At 31.9% G+C, this 26,506-nt stretch overlaps 2 protein-coding genes and 1 long non-coding RNA gene across 4 annotated transcripts in view; all 3 read left to right on the top strand.

The window, feature by feature from the left end:
* The window catches only part of LOC140819421 (uncharacterized), a 41,807-nt gene extending 15,832 nt beyond the window's left edge, over positions 1-25,975 (top strand). The window contains exon 2 of the long non-coding RNA XR_012115224.1: positions 23,846-25,975. This is a non-coding gene — a long non-coding RNA (uncharacterized lncRNA). The remainder of the gene's footprint in view (positions 1-23,845) is intronic.
* On the top strand, positions 1,763-25,975 carry LOC140819418 (uncharacterized). The gene is made up of 5 exons (XM_073179503.1): positions 1,763-1,816; positions 1,884-2,128; positions 2,207-2,303; positions 2,667-3,421; positions 23,664-25,975. Exons 1-3 carry the CDS (start codon positions 1,778-1,780, stop codon positions 2,289-2,291), a joined length of 369 nt encoding a protein of 122 aa, XP_073035604.1. The 5' UTR covers positions 1,763-1,777; the 3' UTR covers positions 2,292-2,303; positions 2,667-3,421; positions 23,664-25,975.
* On the top strand, positions 15,576-16,918 carry LOC140819420 (HMG-Y-related protein A-like). Of its 2 annotated transcripts, none has more exons than XM_073179506.1 (4): positions 15,576-15,867; positions 15,976-16,324; positions 16,431-16,554; positions 16,730-16,918. In XM_073179506.1, the coding sequence occupies exons 1-2, from the start codon at positions 15,733-15,735 to the stop codon at positions 16,132-16,134; spliced, it is 294 nt and encodes a 97-aa protein (XP_073035607.1). In that variant the 5' UTR covers positions 15,576-15,732; the 3' UTR covers positions 16,135-16,324; positions 16,431-16,554; positions 16,730-16,918. The 2 variants fall into 2 exon arrangements, with proteins under 2 accessions (XP_073035607.1, XP_073035606.1); XM_073179505.1 differs by having other exon boundaries at positions 15,976-16,356.
* Positions 25,976-26,506: the final 531 nt, after the last annotated feature.

Below are 26,506 nucleotides of genomic sequence, written 5' to 3'. Positions count from 1 at the left end.
TTATTGACGAGAGGTACCCAAAACTCATCTGCCAAATGAGTAGGTATTAAAGCATACCCTGCACATCCAAAACTTTCGCCATAGCTGTTTTGCAACACAAAAAAATTTGTAACTTCGTCATCAATCCGAATCCTTGCATTTCCCACTATCACCACCACATGCCCATCTTCATCTTCACTAGCTAATTCATTTTCAGAAGGTCTCATATATATAACCTACAAAAACACTTTTTTCTGTCACTGAAAAAATTTGAAAATTTTCTAGATTTTTATGGTTACAAACCTGTTCATATTCACCAAATGAGTTGTAGACTTTGTCCATGCTCGCAACTATTGGGGTATGGCAAGCATATTCAAATGCTTCTCCAGCTTCAAGATAGAATCGTCAGTCTTTTTCGCTGAAAAGATGATAAGAGATATAAGTTTCATATAAATGTACAAAATTTATGTATTATTATCCATATTTTCTTACACATCGGCAAGAACGAGAGTACAAGTTTTTGATAAGGGGATTCCTGTATTGGCTAGTAACTATGAGACCGAAGTCTATGGCATATTGAAACACATAATCCATGGAAGCGTCACCTCTGCCAAGTTCGTCCTTCAATTTTTCCTCTTCGTAATACAAATTGTACAAATTTTCAAAAACATCTTGTACGTCCAAAAAATATTTTGTGGTGCCATTCGCTTCTAACTTCAATTTCTTGCAGTTCATTTGTATGCATGTCACTCCTGCTATAAAGGCACATGAAAATGTTTTTTTGTTTTGATTTCTTACATCACTCAGCCACTCTTTGAAAAAGTTTAGCTCAAGGATTTCAAAATCAGAATATCTTTCTTGAAGATATATGCATATTTCTGTATTTAGTATGTATCTGCGAAATAATAAAAAAAATAGAGGTTAATATTAGCGATTTCATTAACTCTATATTACAATAAAACAAAAAAACTGAATAAGATAAAAAGGAAACTACTTGTTAATCATCGTAGAGCTTCACCGAGCCAGAAGAAAATTATTTTACTACGAAGTCGTTCCTCACGATTTTAGGTATTAAAGACCTACTCAAAGGAACGGCTTCGTAGCAAAATAATTTTCTTCTGATTCGGTGAAGCTCTACAATGATGAACAAGTAGTTTCCCTTTTTATCTTATTCAGATTTTTTGTTTTATTGTAATATAGAGTTAATGAAATGTTAATATTAACCTCTATTTTTTCTTTTTGTTTCGCAGATACATACTAAATGCAGAAATATGCATATATCTTCAAGAAAGATATTCTGATTTTGAAATCTTTGAACTAAACTTCTTCGAAGAGTGGCTGAGTGATGTAAGAAATAAAAAAACACATTTTCATGTGTCTTTATAGCAGGAGTGACATACATAGAAATGAACTTCAGGAAATTGAAGTTAGAAGCGAAGGCACCACAAAATATTTTAGGGACGTACAAGATGTTTTTGAAAATTTGTACAATTTGTATTACGACGAGTAAAAATTGAAGGACAAACTTGGCAGAGGCGGCGCTTCCATGGATTATGTGTTTCAATATGTCATAGACCTCGATCTCATAGTTATTAGCCAATGCAGGAACCCCCTTATCAAAAACTTGTACTCTCGTTCTTGCCGATGTGTAAGAAAATATAGATAATAATACATAAATTTTGTACATTTATATGAAACTTATATCTCTTATCATCTTTTCAGCGAAAAAGACAGACGATTCTATCTTGAAGCTGGAGAAACATTTGAATATGCTTGCCACACCCCAATAGTGGCGAGCATGGACAAAGTCTACAACTCATTTGGTGAATATGAACAGGTTTGTAATCATAAAAATCTAGAAAATTTTTAAGTTTTTTCAGTGACAGAAAAAAATGTTTTTGTAGGTTATATATATGGGACCTTCTGAAAATGAATTATCTGATGAAAATGAGCATGTGGTGGTGATAGTGGGAAATGCAAGGATTCAGATTGATGACGAAGTTACAAATTTTTTTGTGTTGCAAAACAGCTATGGCGAAAGTTTTGGATGTGCAGGGTATGCTTTAATACCTACTCATTTGGCAGATGAGTTTTGGGTACCTCTCGTCAGTAATCAACAGCTCTCACTCCGAAAGCTGAAAAAATTTTGGTATATATTTGCTTATTCTATACCTTTTTTCGTATTTAGGTGAAAGTCATTGTGATTTTTCACACTTTACATTTTCAGTAAAGAATACAGCCGCCAATCACATGTCTGTGCCAAGGAGGAGACCGGGGAAGGGTCGCAAAATTCAGGTTCCCGAGTGGGTTGAGGGGGAACTAAGGTAATGCAATCTCATGCACAAATGTCTCTTGAAATTATTTCCTACCGTTGGTTCCGCTTATAAGTTTTGCTACGATTTGTGTTTTTTTTAATGTCGTTGCTTGAAGAATGTCTCGGTACATGATAAACCAAACTTGGGTGATCTTTTTTCCATATCAATGTTAGGATGCTTTATGAACATTTAATTTTCTTGGTTATATATGTTGTTCCCTTGTGTTATTTTTTTGTATATATATATATATATATATATATTGGTTTTTTTGGGTTTGTTGATGGACCATATTTTGATAAGATATTTTGTATAATTTTGAGAATTTAGACAGTATTGATCTAATGAATAATTATTTTATAAATGCTAATGCAGTGAAAGGTGGTGGTGGCTCTGCAGGTGATTCTGGAGATGCTCAGCTCAATCAGTGGTTCGGCCCGTTTACAAAATAATTAATTATATTATTATCTGGAGTTTTTTTTATGTGTCACTTAATGTTGTGGTCCATCTACATGTAGTAGATGTTTATGGTCCACTTGATGAATGTTCTATGTGTTGATGCCATGAGTTTGTCACACAATTTCCCATTTACCAAAGTCCCTTGGACTAATTTAAATTCTTGGACCAAATGATTATTTTAAAATTTAAGTCTTAAGATAAAGAATTTCATATGAGCGTGTATCTTGTATTTTAAATACATCATTACTATCACCGTAACTATATAAATGAACAAATGCATCCAACATAAATCCATCAAAGTAATCAAATTGATTTGAATTAGAGGATTTGTAATCGAGTTAGTAATTAAAAAAATGACTCAAAAATAACTAATTGATATTTAAAATATATTGTTTAGTGAATTTGTTCGAATAAATAAATGAATTTGTTATAATCGGAGGAGGAATTCAAGAAACCACACGATTGGAGTCAAAATTTTGAAATTAAAAACAAATTAGATGTCAGTCATTAGAGCAAGAGCTACGTGGATATTAAATTACATTCACAAGTGGTAGGCCGCCACTACAAAAAAAATTAGCAGTTAGCGACGGTTTTTAAAAAACCATAACCTAATTTTGCGACGGTTTTGGTATCCTTTGTAGAGCAATCAATGATCGTTAGTCATGAGACTCGTATTAAACACGTAGAACAAACCTGGAGCCAAGTAACCAAATGTTTCTGCAACAACAGTTGTGACATGAGCTTCCTCATCAACCAACGGTTTGGCAAGACCAAAGTCCGAAACAGGAGGCTCAAGGTTCTCGTCGAGTAGTATATTGCTAGACTTTATATCACGATGCACTATTTTAGGGCAGCAATCATGATGTAGGTAAGCTAATCCTCTCGCAGAACAAAACTGTATTGACCCAAATAAGAGATCCGTATCACAAAATACGACCCGTGAGTAGGGGTGTTCAAAGTTCGGATAAAACCGAAAAAACCTAAAAAACTGAACACGGAACCGAAATCCGAATTTTGTAATTCGGATATAAATGTTAAAATCGAAGTTTATTTGGTTCGATTTCAGATTATATATGTCAAAACCGAAATTTCATTAAATTAATATGTTTTTATATATATTATATATTTTGATATGATATTTAGTGAATGAAAAACCATTTTGAACAATTTTTAGTAGATTGGTATTTGTTAAATTAATTTGGACCTTATATTTAAATATCTTACTAAGAAAAAGTTAACATATTATATTTTACAATATATTTATATTATTAATTTAAATAATAATACCAAAATCATATCCTTTCTATAAAGTTATAATTATATAATTAATACTTTTAAGCCACTTTCTTTACTTTTATTTGTAAGGTAATCTTCTAATTTATAGATATTTACTTATGTTTGTGCGCATAATATTTCTAATTTCCCGAAATCTCCTATTGACTGTTGATCTTCCGTATTTTATTTTCCCCCATTTGAATCTGTTGTTGTTCGATGCTTCCTTCCTCTTCTCAAATTTCAAAATTAAAGATTTACTTTTGTCACTTATAATACATATTTATTGATATAAGTTTTCATTCACTAAACTTTTAAAAGTATAATTTTTCATGTAAAATAATTGTTGTTATTTTTAAATTTTTAGATTTTTTTAATCTAGGAATGATTCGATTATTTTAAAAAACTAGATATAGTAGAGATAGATAAGTTACGATTTATTAAAATATACTTTTTATCAAATAAAAGAGTGAGTCTCATGTGAGACCGTCTCACGGATCATAATCTGTGAGACGGGTCAACAATACCCATATTCACAATAAAAAATAATACTCTTAGCATAAAAAGTAATACTCTTTTATGGGTCACCCAAATAAGAGATCCGTCTCACAAATAATACCCGTGAGACCGTCTCACATAAGTTTTTTCCCAAATGAGTAGGTTTCATGTGAGACCGTCTCACGGATCACAATCCGTGAGACGGGTCAACCCTACCCATATTCACAATAATAAGTAATACTCTTAGTATAAAAAATAATATTTTTTCATGGATTATCCAAATAAAGATCCGTCTCACAAAATACGACCCGTGAGACCGTCTCACACAAGTTTTTGCCTTCTTTTAATAGAATATTATTATTTTTAGGGAAGATGCACACAAATAAAGGAAGGAAAGAAATATTTTTGGGAAAAATTATGGAAGCATAAATATTACGAAGTTGGAGACATACAATTGTATCCTTCTATAAAGTTATAATTATATAATTAGTACTTTTAAGCCACTTTCTTTAAATATCGTTAGAATAAACACAATACACATTTGAACTGAATCAAAATAAAATGAGCTTTAGGTTTTTTTTAATAAAAAAAACCGAAATGAGATTAGTTTGCATGTAGAATTCCAATTAATTTTTTCAAGGAATTATCAAGGAATAGAAAATACGCACATGAGTATGTTTTTCTTTGATTTCTCATTTTACTAAGTCACTTCTCAAGAAATTAAGTTCAAGGATATCAAATTCAAAATGTCGTTCTTGGAGATTGATAGATATTTCTGCTGTTAATATGTATCTGTTAGAGAATTAAAAAAATAAAGGATACTATTAGCAATTTCAGTATCTCTTTATTGCAATAAAATAAATTGAATAAGATAAAAGACAAACTACATTTGAAATTCTTTGTTTTATTTTGTGACTCTTTTTGTCTATTACTTAATGCTTTTGTATTTCTTTTGGTAGTTGCACTGTTTTCATTTTTTTGGTTGCAGATTTGATGTAGTAAGGAATTTTATATTAATTGAGACATTTATCCATAAATGAGTTGTGTATTGTTGAGTAGATCTATTGTGAGACGATTTCATTAATCTTTATCTGTGAGACAGGTCAATCATATCGATATTCACAATAAAAAGTAATACTTTTAGCATAAAAAGTAATATTTTTTCATGGATGACCCAAATAAGAGATTCGTCTCACAAAAAATACGATCCGTTTTTTTCCTGTACTATTTTGAATTTGACAACGCCAAGATTATTATGTATTGATCTGCTCATAAAATTCAAAGACTAACAATAAACATTAACGAATAATAATAATAATAATAGTAATATTTTAAGATAAGAATACAATGCATACTATTGTTCTATCTTAAATTTTATTGATTTTGGTATATAATATGTGTGATTTATTTATTTATTTTAAAGTAAACATAAAAGGTATGAGTTACTTTATGATTCATAATGGGTAGAGATCAATATCTTGTCAAAAGAATGATTGTTTTTTTCATCATATAATATATTTTTCAGTCTTAGCTACCCACCACACAAAATTGCAAAAACAACCTTTAAACCTTTTGAAAACCCAAAACTACTGTATTTTACAATATTATTTATCACAAAAACAACTCCTATGAGACGGTCTTACAGTCAATTTTGTGAGATTAATGTCCTATTTCACCTGAATTATAAAAAAAATATTATTTTTATGTTAAAAGTATTACTTTATATTGTAAATATAGATCGGTCGACCCGTTTTACAAAAGACATTGTTATTATTATTATTATTATTATTATTATTATTTATTCCTTATCTTTTTCTCCATTATCAATAGCAGTGCAAGCGAAAAATTACGGAGATATTTTAGAAGAAATTGAGATATATAGATTAACTCAAAGGTAGAAATTTGCTAGGTTCGAAAATGAATTTAAAAATTTTTTAGAGCTATAAAAACTCGTTCTTGAATTGTTCAAAAATTAATCGAGGAGCGAGAGAGATTATATCGAGTTCGATTTTCAAACCCCGAGAAAGCCACTCAAAATAATTTCATAAAACTGATTAAATATTAAAAATCATTCAAAAATATTTCAAGTCTAAATAGTAAAAATAGCTCGATTGAAGTATTTTATCAAATATTTTGTATGCAAGATTTTGTTATCTTGTCAAACAAGCAAAATACTTTAATAATGCATCTCCAACAGTAATAATAAGTAAATGCAATAAAGGTTTGCGTGAAATCTTCCTACGTAGAGTTAATTTTTCTGAAATGGTTGACCAACTTATTTGTCAGAACTGATTCAATCTGGATGGTGTCTAGCCAGTTTAGCGGATTATTTCACCCTGTCTGCCTGCACGAGAAAGAAACGGCCCGGATCACTCCACATGAGTGATCCGGGCCCACCACCATTTTTAAAAAAAAAAAAAAAATTGGCTCGGATTTTTCCGAGCCGTTAGATCTATCCTGCGGACAGTTAGCTGGTTGGTGTCTATCTAGTCCAACTAGATGTAAGGCCAGTAACATTTCTTAATTATAATTATAATTAGTCGTTATTAGGGAAAAATGATCAATATGAAAATTGTAACCCTTTGTCATTTTCCATAGAATCAACAATCACCTGCTTTAGATTTCTTGTTATTTTTGTTATTTTTAAGGCAAAAACTTGTATAGACGGTCTCACGAGTCGTATTTTGTGAGACATATATCTTATTTGAGTCATCCATACAAAATATTAGTTTTTTATGTTAAAATTATTACTTTTTATTGTGAATATCGGTAAAGTTGACCCGTTTCACAGATAATGATTCGTGAGACCGTTTCACAAGAGACTCACTCTTTTTTTAAAATTTTTAGATTTTTTAACTCTAGGAATGATATTATTATTTCAAAAAACTAGATATAGTAGAGAGACAAAAATTTGTGTGAGATGATCTCACGGATCGTATATTGTGAGAGGATAAAGACATCGATTTTCTTTAACTAAGGTTTTGTGTGAGATAAAAACTTATGTGAGATGATCTCACAAGATATCAATCATGGATGGTTTAAAGAGATCGATTTTCTTTAACTAAGGTGTTGTGACATTGACTAGACGGAATTTTAATATTCAAATAAGACAAAAAAAATCACGAGGCCAGCCAAGTAATTTTTAGCTATCAACATAATTAAATAAAAAAGATAGAAAACTAGGGTTTAGTTCATCTTATCCATGTGGGCATTGTCCCCATGATAAGATGGATGACCAAGATTTGCCCATACATATATAAGACCTACTTTTTTTTTTAAAATTGTAATACCTACGTAGGTAAGATCTCATTAACCGAAAACTAGATCAAATCAAGTGCATTAATGGAAACTTCTTTTGTAGCCGGAAACCTATTTTGGGTTTATATCATCCTACTCATGTGAGCATTGTCCTTATGATATGGTGGATGGCCAAGATTTGCTCATACATATATAGGACCCACTTTTTTTTTCCCGATATTTTCTATTGATTCTTGATCTTCCGTATTTTATTTTTTCCCCATTTGATTCTTGATACCTACATATCTTTACTCCCGTCTGACTCTCTTTTAAGAATGTACCTCCAAAATTTCTAATTCAATGTAAGGCGAGTAAAAACATGATTAATGATTCTACATACCTTTCTAGTGTATATATTTCTGGTGCAATACAACTGCGAAATGCCTGCATTCTTTCTCGGGTTTTGCATTGACTTCTGTATGTATGCGTAGAATTAAATATATATCCATATTCATATCAAATAAATGTTACTTATAATTTTAAATATAATTTTAAAATTCGACATCTCATTTCATTCTCAACTTACCCACCAACACCTTGTTACATTAATCACACTATATAAATAACTTATATCTATCAGTACTCGTCTTAGATATTGACGTCTTACGATCATCTCATGTCACGTACCAAAAACATATATATGATCTTAAATAATAAAAAAAACTAAGGGGGGAGGTAGTTAGATACTATGTATTATCAATTAAACATTTCGAAGTAGGGTTATTTACATTTTGGATGTTATAAAACTGTAAAAATTACATTAATTTTCCTTACCTTATATGTTTTTAATAATTTAAATATAATGATTATTTCATTGTATGATATAAGACAAGACATGGGAGTATTTGCACTGGTTAATTGATATAAGTTGTCCTCCACGAATAACAAGTACTACTCATAAACAGTTTGCTTTTATTTAGGTTGGAATTTCGAGTAAAAAAAACCCTTTATATTTATAAATATTCGTAGCTAAAATTTTATATGAAAATCATTGAGTTGAGAATCCCTATTGTGTGAGGACCTTTTTGCGATTTAGCTTTAGGCAAAAACTTGTGTGAGACGATCTCACGGATCGTATTTGTGAGACAGATCTCTTATTTGGGTTGTCCATGAAAAAGTATTATTTTTTATGCTAAGAGTATTACTTTTTATTGTGAATATGAGTAGTGTTGATCCGTCACACAGATTAAGATTCGTGAGACCGTCTCAAATGAGACCCCTCCTAGCTTTATTATACAAAAGAGAAGAGCGTGCACATAGGGAAAGAAAGAGATTGCGCAGAGCTTTCCATATATAACATTTTCTTATAATAGTGAATCATTTGTCTTTTATCTCTTTCGTTGTTCATTTTCCGTTTTATTTCTCAAATTCTTCAGATTTGGATGCAAAGTTTGAACTTGCATTCATAATTCATGCATTCCCTTGATTTTCAAAAGTTTTTTAATCGGTATTATATTATTCAGATAAATCTTTCAAAAGATCTTTCGTAACGGGAGGCCGCGTCGTTTTCTATAGCGATGGTTTTCAACAACCGTCGTTAATATAGCGACGGTTTTTTTATGAACGCCGTCGCTTACTCTAGCGACGGTTTACATACAAACCGTCGCCTAAGTTAAGCGATTTCCTATTGATTCTTGATCTTCCGTATTTTAGTTTTCCCGGATTTCCTAGTCGCTAGTTAAGCGATTTCCTATTGATTCTTGATCTTCCGTATTTTATTTTTCCCCATTTGAATCTCTCGTGGATCGATGCTTCCTCTTCTCAAATTTCAAAAGCAAAGATTTAATTTATGGAGTTAAAATAAATATTTAATGAAATAATTAAAATCTAAGGTCCAAGAAGTTTCATGGTTGTCTTTTGTTACTTTTTTAGGACGATGGTGGTGAAGTTACTCTTAGGCGTGATGACGATGATTACATCGGATCAGAACGAGCACGTGAAAGTGAAGATTGATCACCTTGCTTAATATCTCCAGAAATTACGTCCTACTGGTTGGTTCCGTTTGTAAGTTTTGTTACAAGTTGCGTTTTTTATGGGGTATATTCAATATAGGAAATTTCATTACTTTTGATAACTTTCATGGATTTTAGTAATCTAGAGGTATTCAACATGGATTTTTGTATACTCTATAAAAGTTTTGGGGTATCCAAATTAGGATTTGTAGATGTCACGCCCCGAAACTCGGGATTGACACCGACGTCGCTCATCAATCACAAAATCGAAAAACGACCAGCCTCGTAGCACAGTATAAACCGAAACCAGTTTATTTCATAAATTCGCAAAAACAACCATTGTCTTTACAACTGAATAAATTGAATAAATTGCGGAAGCGTTTACAATTAAAATAAACCTACTAAAATTTTTAAATCTTTGTAGCATAATTCTCGATATTTAAATAACTTCACCAGCCCCAAAATTGATCTGACTCTTCTTCTTCAACCTGTTCCTCTGATTTATCTTCGGATTTATCTGGGAAGGTTGTAAGGGGTGAGTATTTTGGGAAATACTCAGCAAGTGGGGGTCGTTCGAGTACACGACAACATGCATATAAAATTCGAAATTTTACCCACACACACCATGCATAATTTGACTCATACCACATTCATATCATTGACCTGGCATTGAGATTCCTCTACTTTCAATGGTTTACTGACGTCAGTCCCTAATTTTTATTCCTCTAAGGGGGCGAGGCCGAATCGGTTATATCCCCACCGTATGAGGGTCATATCATAGTTGGGATTCCCTCCCATATCAAGTTGAATCCTCACAGTGTCAACATAAACTCATGCACAAATCATAACCAGAAGAGGTAGAAGGAGAATTGTACTCGACCGAAATTTAATAAAACCGAAAACTCATGCACCGAAAATACACACTTTAAAACAAGCCCACTTATCTTAAATCTTGATGAGAAAAACGTGAAAACCTCGGGGTCCTTGCACTGGAATTTCGAAAATCCCTCTTCGGCGGCGGAACTGCGGCAGCGCTTCGCGGCTCTCGAAAATCCTAAGAAAACTAGGAGAGGAGCTCGAAAATTTGGTGGAGAGAATGGTGTGATTTTCGAGATACTGAGCACTCCTATTTATAGGGGTTGGCTGCTATCCTGATCGTGTATCAAATCGCGTTTGAATTCTGAATCAAATCTTCATCTAAAATCGTGATCAAATCTACATTTTATTCTTTATCCTAAATTTCGAAATTTAAGTATATATCCCAAGGATAATTTCGAAATTTATGCCTTGCCCAGCCTGCAAAATTTCGACTTTTGTGTCTAATTCCCAATATTCGGTAGGCTTTTTATTTCCTAAAATAATAAAAATTATATTTCTTAAATCCCACAAATTTGCTTACTTAATCCGAAATTATTAGTATTTTTCCACAAATAAGATTTTGGTCATTTTCCTAAAATTCTGGTAGTTATATTTTTCCCAGTCTGTATTTTATATCGCGTAGACTTCTCTATATCTAATGATTTTCGAAAATCCCTAATACTCCTTCCAATATTTCGAAAATCCCATGGTATTTTCTTCAAGATTTCGATATCCAATATTGGGTTATCTTCTACCTTAAATCTTTATCCAGGTATGTCAAATCTTAGACATATATCCGGTACGATCCTGCATATCTCAAATTCCAAAAATACACGATATTATTTCCAATTCTTGAGTTAATAAAAAAAATATTGTACACGTTAGAATCATCCAATCTAAAAATTACAACTACTAACACGATAAAATCGAGATCTTGGATTTTAGAGTAGAGTTGTTAAAAGTAAAGTGATATTCAAATTTGATTTTGAAGACTCTATGAAAATCTATAAGTATCCAAAATTTCAATAAATTTTCCATGATTCTTATAGATTTCTTTATGTACAAAATTTAAAACACTAGGTGCAACAATTAGAAATAAAAAATTCTCTTCTACTCACCCTAGAGATTTTGGTAGACTTTTATCAACAAATTTTTGCACCCCATATCGGCGGCCGCTCTTCTTCCTCCTGCACAATTTCCTTCAAATGTATTATTCCCTTCTTCAGTCACGATTTTTTTTTGTTATTGTACAAATTCAAGTTGACTTCTCAATTATTATGGTGTTTCATTTTTCTTTTTTCCTTGTCAACTTGATCATGATTATTTATCATAAATCTATATAATTTCACGATTTTGTCTACACATTCACACAAAATCCTATTGAGAATAATTCGATGCACACAAACCTAATTTCACAATTGTATCAAATGTCTCACTAAATTAATAATTTGTAAGTTTAAATATCATGTTTTTAATATACATTCTTCGCAAGGAGTGTCGTTCTGATGAATTTTCAGTTGAAACCGAGATTGAAGTTCCACCATCTTCATCAGAACAAGTTTACGAAGATGACAACTTTGGTGAATTATTCGATACACAAGAACAACAATGGACAAATGCTAATGCATGGAGAGATGCTATAGCAAATCAAATGTGGAGCGATGTTGATCATATTGTCAATATAAGTTAGATTTTATTTAATAAACTACTGTTGAAATTTTATCAAATTGTCATACTATTTTGATTTTTTAATCTAATATTCACAAAAAGAAATTGTTCTATATTCTAAATTTTTTGATTAATTAATAGTTTATGTTGAATTGGTTAGGATCGAGAAGTTCAATTTTGAGTTCTAAATTGACTAGTGATTCATTATTTGTTTTCACAAATAAAATCTATTTACATTTTAAATAACTTTTATTTACATTAATAATAATAATAATATTTCAAATGAAGAGTCTAGATTGAATATACCCCCATAAAAATATTACAAGAGTCATGGATTTTCATATGAAAAGTTAACAGAAGTCTACAAAAGTCTTGCAAAAAGTCTACAGGAGTCTATGGAATTCTGTTTAGAAATCTGTGAGATTCTATAAATGTCTGTCAAATCCACAAAAGTCTCTTATTAAAAAAAGTCATTAAAAGCCGTTAAATCTCTAGGTTGAATACACCCATGTTAATGTTGTTGCTTTAAGATAGTCTTGGTTAGGGGTGCGGTTTTGCGGTTTTTTTTTAAAAAAATTCAAACCGAATTGCCAAATGCAGTCGGTTAGTATTTTGAAAAAATAATCGCGGTTTTACATGAAGAATTAGTATTACGGTTTTTAGCGGTTTTTAGTGGTTGCGGCCGGTTTACGGTTTTTTTTAATGAAAAATATTAGAACATATATTTTAATTTATTTGAAAACAACAACAATATAGTGTCTTCAAATATAAATTATAGTTCAAAGCATATAAAGATAAAAATAGATAAAACAATAATCAAGATTTAAAAATAAGTTAATAATTTAACAACACAACATACTTATAACAAAAATGACATTTATATTACTTTATCATTTTCCTACTTTCAAACTTCAAACTAAATATTATAGCAAAAGAAATAAATAATCTAATAAAATATTAATATAGAATAATTAAGAAGAAGATAAGTTCTATTTGTAAAAATAATAATTTTGAAAAGAGTTGAGATTTAATGAATGACAACTTCTTAATTTGAATATAGTATTTACAAATTATTATAATTCTAGGCCAAATATTATGACAAGCGGTTTAAGCGGTGCGGTTTGATGCGGTTTTTGGCAAAAAAAATAACCGAACCACGTATGCGGTGCGGTTTACGATTACTATTTTTAATCGCGGTTTTTTTTTAAATATTATGAAAACGGTGCGGTGCAATTCGGTTTGGACGGTTAATAAAAAAATTTGATCACCCCTAATCTTGGTACCCAATAAACCAAACTTGGGATTTTTATTTATATACTTAATTACAAAATAATATTAATTATATAAACATGTATCTATAAGAAAATTGATTCCACAAAATAATCTTAATTTAGTATAATATAATAATAAAAATATAGGGATTTTTATTTATATACTTAATTATATAAACATATATCACAATGCTCAGTCATTTTGGGATTTTAGTTATTTCACCCGTAAATTTAGGGTTAATATCAAGTTTATTCGTCTTTTTTGCTATTTTTTCATGTTAAATTACTTCGGATTAATTAATTTAACCGGAAATAAACAAGCTTTACAAAAAAATAATTTTTCGGTACTTCGATTTAGCTAACTGAAATAAACATTGAAAAATGTGCAATTTTTAATTAGCTAATATTAATAAAATAATATTTGAGTAAGTCTCTTGTAATACAGTTTCACGAATTTTTATCTTTGAGACCGGTCAATCCTACCGATATTCACAATAAAAAGTAATAATTTTTCACGGATGACCCAAATAAGATACATGTCTCCCAAAATACGATTCGTGAAACCATCTCACACAAGTTTTTGTCATAATTATTTACCCCACATGTTATGACGTTAGAGTAAGTCTTTCATATAAATGGAACAGGCAATACAAAATCAAATACGGCGAGTGGAGACGAAAATAGAGGACGGGAATCACGTGAGATTCTGCCAGGCTGTGGTGGGTCCCGTATTACGTGGGAGCCGTTGAAGTCATTCCCAAATTGGTTAAATTATTCCGACATGTGAAAAAGTTATATATATTTAATATGAATTGGAAACATTTATATGACATATTTAAAAAATATTTGAAAAAATTCTTACATTACTCATATTTAATCTATATAAAAATTAAGAGTGGATCTCATGTGAGACCGTTTCATGTATCATAATTTGTGAGACGGGTCAACCTTACCCATATTCACAATAAAAAGTAATACTCTTAGCATAAAAAGTAATATTTTTTCATGGGTGACCCAAATAAAAGATCCGTCTCACAAATACGACCCGTGAGACCGTCTCACACAAGTTTTTGTCAAAAATTAATATATTTTTCAACGTTTCTAAAACTTGATAGAGGTAATATTAGTAAAAAAATAATTTATTATTAAATATAGAAACAAAGTTTTTGTTACAGATAAAGAGTGTTTTCTTTCTTCAAATTCTCATTATATTTAAATAAATAATTTAATCAAGTATCTTATTAAATTCAGTATGTTTCTTTAAGTGATACTTAAATGAGCTGGTAACCTTGTTTAAATAAAAGATTTGTCTCACAAAATTGACTCATCAGATCGTCTCACAAAATTTTTTGTGTATTTAGATTTGTATAATATAACATTTATTACTAACAGTTTTTATGGTATAATCTTAAAAATTGAAATAAATGTACTATACTATGAAGTTTAAGTTTACCAAGTGGTTTTTTTAATAGTTTAATTTAATAAACCATGGTTATATATATACAATTTGTACGAACATCTTAGTAACATTCATAATGAATTTCGGAATAAATTTTCGTCACTAATAAATTATTTTGGGATATTTAATGACTAAGAAAACCTATATTTACAAAATCTCAAATTATGTTATTTAATTGATTTGATTTAGTATGGGATTCACACAAATCTTGGTTGATTCCATCAAATTTTGTCACACATACATGAGGTACATTAATTTTTTTAAAATCACATATGTGTGTGATCTTGTCCATCCAAACCATGTGGGACAATACCTTCACATTTAACATCGAAGCTACCACAAATCTTCTTTATTTGTTTTATTTCCCGAAAAATTCAATGAAACGAAACTTATTTACATTAAAAAATATTAAAATATAATTTAGTAAATATCGATATATGAGCAATGAAAATAAATCAGATAATTACCACTAAAAATTTAAGGAAAAAAATATTGGGACATTTTGTTTTGTTTTTTTTTTTAATTTTCCGACGTACCACAAAGTTAAGGCTCCAACGGTCCACCAATGATGTTCGAAGCCTAGGCCGTAAACCTGATTCATCCTGAATCAAATCAAATCCGCTCCGCTCCCACTCCCGATTGCCCTTTTCTTCTTCAATCTCTCTCTGTATTACCTCGCCCCGTTCAGATTTTCATTTTCTACGTATATGAACCTACTTCTGGATCCACTTTCGTCCACTGAACCCATGGCCCCCGCTGCCGCTGCTCCTCATTACTCAGCTTACGCCGCCAATCCAACACCCACCAACCCCGCTGCCCACAATCACCCACCTTATGTTGAGGTACTTTCTCTAATACCCATCTTGGTTACAACGAACTCTTCTTTCTCGTTTCTTTCTTCGATTTGTTAGTTTTTTTTTTTTGTGGGTTTTAACTATTTTTTTCCGTAGATGATTACTGCGTCTATAGCGGCGTTGAATGAGCGGAACGGGTCGAGCAAGAAGGCTATCGTTAAGTACATAGAGTCTCATTACTCGAACCTGCCGCCGACTCACTCAGCTCTGTTGACTCATCACTTGAAGCGGTTGAAGAACAGCGGCCAAATTTGATGGTCAAGTACTCTTACAAGCTCCCTAGATCTGGTGTTTCATTACCCGTGTCTACGAACGGCGCCGTTCCTGATTCTGCTGCTTTAGTTTATATCTTAATATTAGTGTCCTTAAAGTGTCTCTGACAACCCTCGTACGAGCGGTTTTCGCTTCTCTTCTTCATTTATTCGGGAAATCAAAGAATATTCAGGTTTACCTATTGGATGTGTGTTTGGATGATTTGTATGTTTCTGCTTTTTTTCAAAAATCGATTGGGGTTTCTCTGTTGTATTGAATTTTCTTCTGATTCGGTGCAGGGATAGCGAAAGAAGAGGGCGCAGTAAGGAACGGCGCATCCGTAAAAGCTATCGTTTGAAGTCGTCTCCTGTAATTTCGGACTCTCGTGAAGCTGATAATATGTCGCCGCCATCATTCCGTGAAGTATGAAATTTGTTCCTTTCTTTCTAATCCATGTTATTGTATCAAAAGAATCACAAAATTGGACTCTTCAGTTTGATCTGTGTGGTTATTTCATACTAACATACTTTATTATCGAACTTTATGTGAAAAAATGAATGTCAGAAACTAAGATTTGGTTGGTTAATCGTCTCGACAGTTTTGTGATTATTGTATGGAACCACTGAAGCCTGGTCGGCGTAAGATGTATGGTGACCGGTGAGTCACATATCTGAACGCAGACAAACTAGTTAAACGGAGACATCTGGCGGAATTAGCTTTGAAATTTTTCGATGACGACAAGGTTGGACAAGCTATTTGTTGTATTAACAGCCGTGATTTTAATTTTTTAAAATAAAATTATATGTTATGCGATTTTTCTGCTTTCTGCAGTCGACCAGTTAAGGCCAAAGGAATATATTTGTTTGTATCAACAAGAGGTAGGATTTTGTTTGTCTTTCATTAATCTTGACCGAAGAAGTTTAGTGGTTGGCTTTTGTTACTTTCTTTAGGGTGATGACGATGAAGTTACACTTCGGCGTGATGACGATGATTACATCGGTTCAGAACGAGCACGTGAAAGTGAAGATTGACCCCTTGCTTACGGTATAATATCTCGTGAAATTATTTCCTACTGTTTGTTCCGCTTGTAAGTTAGTTGTGTTTTTTTAATGTCGTTGCTTGAATAATGTATTAGTGTGTGTTTATATACACACACATATATATGTATTATTGATGTCTCCTAAAATCGTTGGGGATCCAAGCACATCTCTGAAATCGGCTTAACTCGTTAAGGGTTATGCGTCGTTATGGACCAGAGTTCTTAAAAGTCAGAGCTTGTATTCTCTTCAAAAAAAGACCGAGCTCAAAAACATATCAAAGCGGCCAAGCCCGTGGAAATTCTGACTAGACCGTGCCCACGGACCATTCCTTAATAATATGCTCTTTAATTCATTTTTTTGTAGTTTATTATTATTTATGATACTTATACAAATTTTATAATTCTTTTTAGTAGTTTGAAAAAACATCATTGAAGATCTCTGGACAGCCTGGAAATGTCTTTGTATTCCCTTTCCACCACTCCAAAACATTGAAACTTGAGCTCAATTTCACAAAAGGATCAGATAAGTACTTTTCCACTTTATTGGTTATTTCAACTTATTATGAGCTTTTTTTTACTTGAGTAATTTTCAAATTAGTAGTTCAGTTTAATCGGTTCATTATTATATATTTACATCAATATATTGGTTATCTAAAATATAAAAATTTATCATTTTAAAAATAATTACTTCAATATTTTTTATATTCAAATTTGGTATCTACAAACATGATTAAAATTTTCTTACATAAAATTAATTAAATAAAGAGCTGTCAAAATTAGTATGGCGGATTTACAGACCTTGCCACATAAAAAATGTTGGTTTTAGGGGCGGGGATCCGTCCCGTAATTATCATAGACAATCCCCGTCCCTATAAAAATTGGGAATATTTTTTTTCCACGATCCCGTACCCGACAAGTGTAGGACCCGAATGTTCGGGATCCCGAACATTCGGGATCCCGTCAGATAAGAATGTGATATCCCGATTTTTTTTTTTAAATCTCTCGAGACCTTGAGATGGAAGATTCTTGGGTTTTCTTCTCTATGCCTTGCAACGGCGCTGATGCGTGCAGCGTGAAAGATTTATGTGAATTATAGGGTTGATTATTCAATTTAAATATGATTGTGGGTGATATTCAAGCCCAAACCCAAAATTAAATATTCATTTATCTTAATTGTTAATGATGATACTTATAAAAGGACTCTCTCATAATTAGACTTATATTATTTAACATAAATATATCACTAAAGTTTATTTTACGAATACTTAGTTGTTAATTGGGGTATTACAATGTTAATTATAATTATATTATTAATTAAAAATAATATAAAATTTAATAATATTTTTTCGGGTCGGGACGAGAATCCTGTCAGGAGGAGATTATATACCCTACTGATGTTCTTCTTCTTCTAACAATTCTTCCTCGCTCTTATCTGAGATGGATTTGGTGGGTGAGTGATATGGTTGTCACTCAGTAAGCGGGGGCGGGAATAACTCCAGTTATCGAAATCATTTTCATACAGAAACAGCAATACGAATAATATACAGAAATTATTATTTTCATAACAGAAATTAGTAATCACTATTTATTGATCAGTATTCAGTATTCAGTAATCAGAAATTTAACAAGTACGCACTGAGCACGTTCGTGAATTTCATGGCTAAACTGATATCAGTCCCTATATGTTCTCTTATCTAAAGGGTGAGGCTAGTAATCAGTAATCAGTAATGTTACCAGTCCCCTATATGTTCTCTACTCTAAAGGGTGAGGCTAGTAATCAGTAATCAGTAATGTTACCATTATTTCACTAGGTTTCAGTGCTTCCAAATTCAGATATTAGAAAGCGATCATACAGAAACTTTGTTTTAAAACATAAATCATCAAACTGGATTCAAGATACTTATACATATGTCCACTTACAGTAATTTGCTGGAGAGTTTCGGTTGAATTCTGGAAATAGGCTTGCTCTCGCTACTGGTTTCTACTGCCCGAGAATAAGCACTCTCTTATCTCAGAAAAATTCAAGTGATAACTCAATATTTATGTATCACCAATTCAGAGATTTGAGGGTGTTATATATAGGACAAAATTCTGACTGTTAGCCTCCCAACTAATGACCATAATCTGCCATTAACAACCTTTATTCCGTGTTAAATGCTTCAGTTACAAGTCATATGCTGAATTAGTAACTGTTTGCTGGAATTTCGTGCTTCTGCTGCTGGATTTTATATGTTGTTGTTGCTGGATTCTAATATGCTGGAAAAATACCAGCTTCTGCTGAAATTTTGCATTGCTGCTGGACCGGAACATTTGGTTACCTGACTCCAGGTTTGTTCTACGTGTTTAATGCACTAAGATTTCCGAGTCTCATGACTAATGATCATTGATTGCTCTAGAAAGGATACCAAAACCGTCGCAAAATTAGGTGATGGTTTTTTAAAAACCGTCGCTAACTGCTAATTTTTTTGAAGTGGCGGCCTACCACTTGTGAATGTAATTTAATATCCACGTAGCTCTTGCTCTAATTACTGACTGACATCTAATTTGTTTTTAATTTCAAAATTTTGACTCCATCGTGTGGTTTCTTGAATTCCTCCTCCGATTATAACAAATTCATTTATTTATTCGAACAAATTCACTAAACAATATATTTTAAATATCAATTAGTTATTTTTGAGTCATTTTTTCAATTACTAACTCGAATACAAATCCTCTAATTCAAATCAATTTGATTACTTTGATGGATTTATGTTGGATGCATTTGTTCATTTATATAGCTAGAATGATAGTAATGATGTATTTAAAATACAAGATACACGCTCATATGAAATCTTTTATCTTAAATTTTAAAATAATAATTTGGTCCAAGAATTTAAATTAGTCCAATGGGCTTTGGTAAATGAGAAATTGTGTTACAAACTCATGGCCTCAACACATAGAACATTCATCAAGTGGACCATAAACATCTACTACATGTTGATGAACCACAACATTAAGTATGCCAAATAAAAAAACTCCAGATAATAATATAATTAATTATTTTGCAAAAGGGCCGAACCACTGATTGAGCTGAGCATCTCCAGAATCACCTGCAGAGCCACCACCACCTTTCACTGCATTAGCATTTATAAAATAATTATCCATGAGATCAATACTTTCTAAATTCTCAAAATTATACAAAATATCTTATCTAAAAATGGGTCGGTCAACATACCAAGATATATCATTATATATATGATTACAAAAAAATAACACAAAGGAACAACATATATAACCAATAAAATTAAATGTTCATAAAACATCCTAACATTGATATGGAAAAAAGATCACCCAAGTTTGGTTTATCATGTAGACATTCTTCAAACAACGACATTAAAAAAAAAAAAAGCACAACTCGTAGCAAAACTTGCAAGCGGAACCAACAATAGGAAATAATATCAAGAGACATTTGTGCATGAGATTGCATTACCTTAGTTACCCCTCAACCCACTCGGGAACCCGAATTTTGCGACTCTTCCTCGGTCTCCTCCTTGGCACAGACGTGTGACTGACGGCTGTATTCTTTACTGAAAATGTAAAGTGTGAAAAATCACAATGACTTTCACCTAAATACGAAAAAAGTAGAGAATAAGCAAATCAAATATATACCAAATGAGTAGGTATTAAAGCATAATACCCTGCACATCCAAAACTTTCGCCATAGCTGTTTTGCAACACAAAATAATTTGTAACTTCGTCATCAATCTGAATCCTTGCATTTCCCACTATCACCACCACATGCCCATCTTCATCTTCACTAGCTAATTCATTTTCAGAAGGTCCCATATATATAGCCTAAAAAAACACTTTTTTCTGTTATTGAAAAAACTTAATTTTTTTTTAGATTTTTATGATTACAAACTTGTTCACATTCACCAAATGAGTTGTAGACTTTGTCCATGCTCGCAACTATTGGGGTGTGACAAGCATATTCAAATGCTTCTCCAGCTTCAAGATAGAATCGTCTGTCTTTTTCGCTGAAAAGATGATAATAGATAAGTTTCATATAAATGTACAAAATTTATTTATTATTATCCATATTTTCATACACATCGGCAAGAACGAGAGTACAAGTTTTTGATAAGCGGGTTCCTGCATTGGCTAGTAACTATGAGACCGAGGTCTATGGCATATTGAAACACATCATCCATGAAAGCGCCCCGCCTCTGCCAAGTTCGTCCTTCAATTTTTCCTTGTCGTAATATAAATTGTACAAATTTTCAAAAATATCTTGTATGTCCGAAAAATATTTTGTGGTGTCTTCCGCTTTTAACTTCAATTTCCTGCAGTTCATGCCACTCCTGCTATAAAGGCACATGAAAATGTTTTTTTTTTATTTCTTACATCACTCTGCCACTCTTCGAAGAAGTTTAGCTCAAGGATTTCAAAATCAGAATATCTTTCTTGAAGTATAGAAAATAAATGCGTAATATTAACGATTTTATTAACTCTATATTACAATAAAACAAAAAATCTGAATAAGATAATTTAGAAACTACTTGTTCATCATCGTAGAGCTTCACCGAATCAGAAGAAAATTATTTTGCTACGAAGCCGTTCTTTTGAGTAGGTCTTTAATAAAACCGTCTCACGATTTTAGGTATTAAAGACTTACTCAAAGGAACGGCTTCGTAGCAAAATAATTTTCTTCTGATTCGATGAAGCTCTACGATGATGAACAAGTAGTTTCCCTTTTTATCTTATTCAGATTTTTTGTTTTATTGTAATATAGAGTTAATGAAATCGTTAATATTAACCTCTATTTTTTCTTATTGTTTCGTAGATACATACTAAATGCAGAAATATTCTGATTTTGAAATCTTGAGCTAAACTTTTTCGAAGAGTGGCTGACTGATGTAAGAAATAAAAAAAAACATTTTCATGTGCCTTTATAGCAGGAGTGGCATGCATAGAAATGAAGGAAATTGAAGTTAGAAGCGGAAGGCTCCACAAAATATTTTTTGAACGTACAAGATGTTTTTGAAAATTTGTACAATTTGTATTACGACGAGGAAAAATTGAAGGACGAACTTGGCAGAGACGGCGCTTCCATGGATGATATGTTTCAATATGCCATAGACTTGTAATCTCGTTCTTGTCGATGTGTAAGAAAATATGGATAATAATACATAAATTTTGTACATTTATATGAAACTGATATCTCTTATCATCTTTTCAGCGAAAAATACAGACGATTCTATTTTGAAGTTGGAGAAGCATTTGAATATGCTTGCCACACCCCAATAGTTGCGAGCATAGACAAAGTCTACAACTCATTTGGTGAATGTGAACATGTTTGTAATCATGAAAATCTAGAAAATTTTTAAGTTTTTTCAGTAACAGAAAAAAGTGTTTTTTTATGTTATATATATGAGACCTTCTGAAAATGAATTAGTTAGTGAAGATGGGCATGTGGTGGTGATAATGGGAAATGCAAGGATTCAGATTGATGACGAAGTTACAAATTTTTTTGTGTTGCAAAACAGCTATGCCGAAAGTTTTGGATGTGCAGGTTATGCTTTAATGAGTAATCAACAGCTCTCACTCCGAATGCTGAAAAAAATTGGTATATAATTGCTTATTTTCTACCTTATTTCGTATTTAGGTGAAAGTCATTGCGATTTTTCACACTTTACATTTTCAGTAAAGAATATAGCCGTCAGTCACACGTCTGTTCCAAACCGGGGAAGGGTCGCAAAATTCGGGTTTTCGAGTGGGTTGAGGGGGAACTAAGGTAATGCAATCTCATGTACAAATGTCTCTTGAAATTATTACCTACTGTTGGTTCCGCTTTGTAAGTTTTGCTATGAGTTGTGTGTTTTTTAATGTCGTTTGAAGAATGTCTCGGTACATGATAAACCAAACTTGGATGATCTTTTTTTCCATATCAATGATAGATGCTTTATGAACATTTAATTTTCTTGGTTATATATGTTGTTCCCTTGTGTTATTTTTTTGTAATCATATATATATATGTATGATGTATCATGGTTTGTTGACAGACCCATTTTTAGATATGATATTTTGTATAATTTTGAGAATTTAGAAAGTATTGATCTCATGGATAATTATTTTATAAATGCTAATGCAGTGAAAGGTGGTGGTGGCTCTGTAGGTGATTCTGGAGATGCTCAACTCAATCAGTGAATTGAATTAGAGGATTTGTATTCGAGTTAGTAATTGAAAAAAATGACTCAAAAATAACTAATTGATATTTAAAATATATTGTTTAGTGAATTTGTTCGAATAAATAAATGAATTTGTTGTAATCGGAGGAGGAATTCAAGAAACCACACGATGAAATTAAAAACAAATTAGATGTCAGTCAGTCATTCGAGCAAGAGCTACGTGGGCGATGGTTTTAAAAAATTAGCAGTTAGCGATGGTTTTTTCACCTAATTTTGCGACGGTTTTGGTATCCTTTGTAGAGCAATCAATGACCATTAGTTATGAGACTCAGATTAGTGCATTAAACACGTAAAACAAACCTGGAGATAGATAACCAAATGTTCCTGCAACAACAGTTGTGACATGAACATCCTCATCAACCAACGGTTTGGCAAGACCTAAGTCCGAAACATGAGGCTCAAGGTTCTCGTCGAGTAGTATATTGCTAGACTTTATATCACGATGTAGGTAAGCTAATCCTCGCGCAGAACCCGTGGCGATCCTTAATCGAGCACCCACCCCAATTCAAGGATCGGTTCTCTACCCAAAAAGTCAATGAATAGCATAGAATCTTTCGTAAACATACCATGCAAGAAATCGTCTAAGCCATAAGCTTGCCCATACATACACCCACGTACCATTAGGGGTGGGCATAGTTTGGTTAAAACCGAACCAAAAATTCGGTTTAAATGGTTCGGTTTTTCGGCCGGTTTACGGTTTTGATCCTCAGAAAACCGAAATAACCGAACCGGCCATAATATTTTTCCATAGACTTTTTTGTATTGTTGGCTAATAAATGTGCTTTAGTCATGTGACAAGTCCAATATTGACAATTGAAATTTCAAATTTTTATTGAAACTCATATTGTTAAATATTTGAGATTTGAGATGCAAAATCTATGTGCATTTTGGAGTTAAAGATAAATTCACAAGCATTGATTCCTATTTCTTCCTACACGACATTTTCAAAACCGTGCAAGAAAACCTAGCTATTTATTTCATTCATCTATCAACTACCTGCAACTAATACAGATGTACTCGTTCGAATTAAATATAAAGTTTTTTAACATTTTCCATAAATAAAATTCATATAATTGTTATTTTACGATCAAAGAAAAGTTGGTTAATTTGTCTTTTTTGCTATTTTTTCATGTTCATTTAACCGGAAATAAACAAGCTTTACAAAGAATTAATTTTTCGTTACTTCGATTTAGCTAACTGAAAATAAACATTGAAAAATTTGCAATTTTTAATTAGCTAATATTAATAAAATTATATTTGAGTAGGTCTCTTGTGAGACGGTTTCACGAATATTTATCTGTGAGACATGCCAATAATACCGATATTCACAATAAAAAAAAATAATTTTTCATTGATGACCTAAATAAGAGATCCAGTGTCACAAAATACGATCTGTGAGATCGTCTCACACAAGTTTTAGCTGTAATTATTTACCCCAATATGTTATGATGTTGGAGTAGGTCTTTCATATTAATGGAACAGGCAATACAAAATCAAATACGGCGAGTGGAGACGAAAATCGAGGACTGGAATCACGTGAGATTCTGCCAGGCTGTGGTGGGTCCCGTATTACGTTGAAGCCGTTGAAGTCATTCCCAAACTGGTTAAATTATTCCGACATGTGAAAAAGTTATATATATTTAATAGGAATTGGAAACATTCACTCAAATTTAGGTTGATTTCATGAAGGGGCAATATCTCATGATAGAATCAATGATCCAAATTTTGTCACACGTATATGGGGTCCATTAATTTTTTTAAAATCCCATATGTGTGTGAATCTTGTCCATCCAAACCGTGTTACTTTCCTTTAGGATGATGATGATGAAGTTACACTTCGGCGTGATGACAATGATTACATTGGTTCAAAACGAGCACGTGAAAGTGAAGATTGACCTCTTGCTTACGGTATAATATCTCCAGAAATAATTTCCTATGGTTGGTTCCATTTGTAAGTTTTGTTATGAGTTGTGTTTTTTAATGTTGTTGCTTTAAGATGGTCTTGGTACCTGATAAACCAAACTTGGGTTATCCTTTTTCCATATCAAGTTTTTAGCAGGACATTGCTTATATTGACAGTTCTGCCGGTTCAACGTACTTTTGGGATTCCTTAGTAACATAATGTTAGATGTTTTATGAACATTTGATTTCTTTCCTTGTGTTATTTTTTGTAATCTTATATATGATGTATCTTGGTTTGTTGACGAACCATTTTTAGTTACGATATGTTGTATAATTTTGGAACTTTCTTAAGGTGTAGAAAGTATTTTTCTCACGGATAATTATTTTATAAATGCTAATGCAGGGCAAGATGGCTTCCCAGCTGATTCTGGATACTCGAGTGAGGGCCCTTTTACAAAAATAGTACATCTCCAAATTGTTGTTTTGAATGAAGCAACTCCCAAAGAGTTGTCGAAGATCTGCAAGGAACAGGTAATTTGTCTTTTATCTTATTCAATTTTTTTTATTGCAATATATAGATATCGAAATCGCTTACATTAACTTTTTTTTAATCTCTCACGTATTACATATTAACAACATAATTATCTATGTATTTCTAAGAACGATATTTTGAATTTGATGTTATTGAACTTAATTTTTTCGAGAAGTGACTTAATAATGTGAGATATCAAAGAAAAACATACTAATGTGCGTTCATAGTAGGATGACATGTATAGAGATAAACTGCAAGAAACTGAAGATAGAAGCGGCTGACACAACAAATTATATTTTGGGTGTACAAGATTTGTTCGAAAATTTGTTTAAAATGAATTACGATAAGAAAAAATCTAATGACAAACGTGACATTTCAATATGTCATAGACCTCGGTCTCGTGGTTACTAACTATTACGGGAAATACGTGTTCAAGAACTTGTTGTCTATCTGTTGTAAAATGTGCAACGATATATGGAATATAATACATAAATTTTGTTCATTTATATGAAACTGATATATCTTATAATCATTTTAGCCTTCTAAATATAGACGATTGTATCGTTCACATGTATTGAAGCTAGGGAAGCATTTGAATCGCTAGTCATACTAAATAGTTGCGGGCGTGGACAATGTCTACGAATCATTTGATGATTATAAACATGTTTGTAATCA

Source organism: Primulina eburnea, chromosome 18, assembly GCF_022965805.1.
Source record: "Primulina eburnea isolate SZY01 chromosome 18, ASM2296580v1, whole genome shotgun sequence".
Classification (NCBI taxonomy): Eukaryota; Viridiplantae; Streptophyta; class Magnoliopsida; order Lamiales; family Gesneriaceae; genus Primulina; species Primulina eburnea.
This window is presented reverse-complemented; position numbering and strand designations above follow the sequence as displayed.

Excerpts from the sequence above, each read along its gene's own strand:
- LOC140819418 (XM_073179503.1), top strand. The coding sequence starts at position 1,778 with ATGGACAAAGTCTACAACTCATTTGGTGAATATGAACAG. Across the intron at positions 1,817-1,883 it reads CATTTGGTGAATATGAACAG|GTTATATATATGGGACCTTC; the intron begins GTTTGTAATCAT and ends ATGTTTTTGTAG. Across the intron at positions 2,129-2,206 it reads CGAAAGCTGAAAAAATTTTG|TAAAGAATACAGCCGCCAAT; the intron begins GTATATATTTGC and ends TTACATTTTCAG.
- LOC140819420 (XM_073179506.1), top strand. The coding sequence starts at position 15,733 with ATGAACCTACTTCTGGATCCACTTTCGTCCACTGAACCCATGGCCCCC. Across the intron at positions 15,868-15,975 it reads ATCACCCACCTTATGTTGAG|ATGATTACTGCGTCTATAGC; the intron begins GTACTTTCTCTA and ends TTTTTTCCGTAG.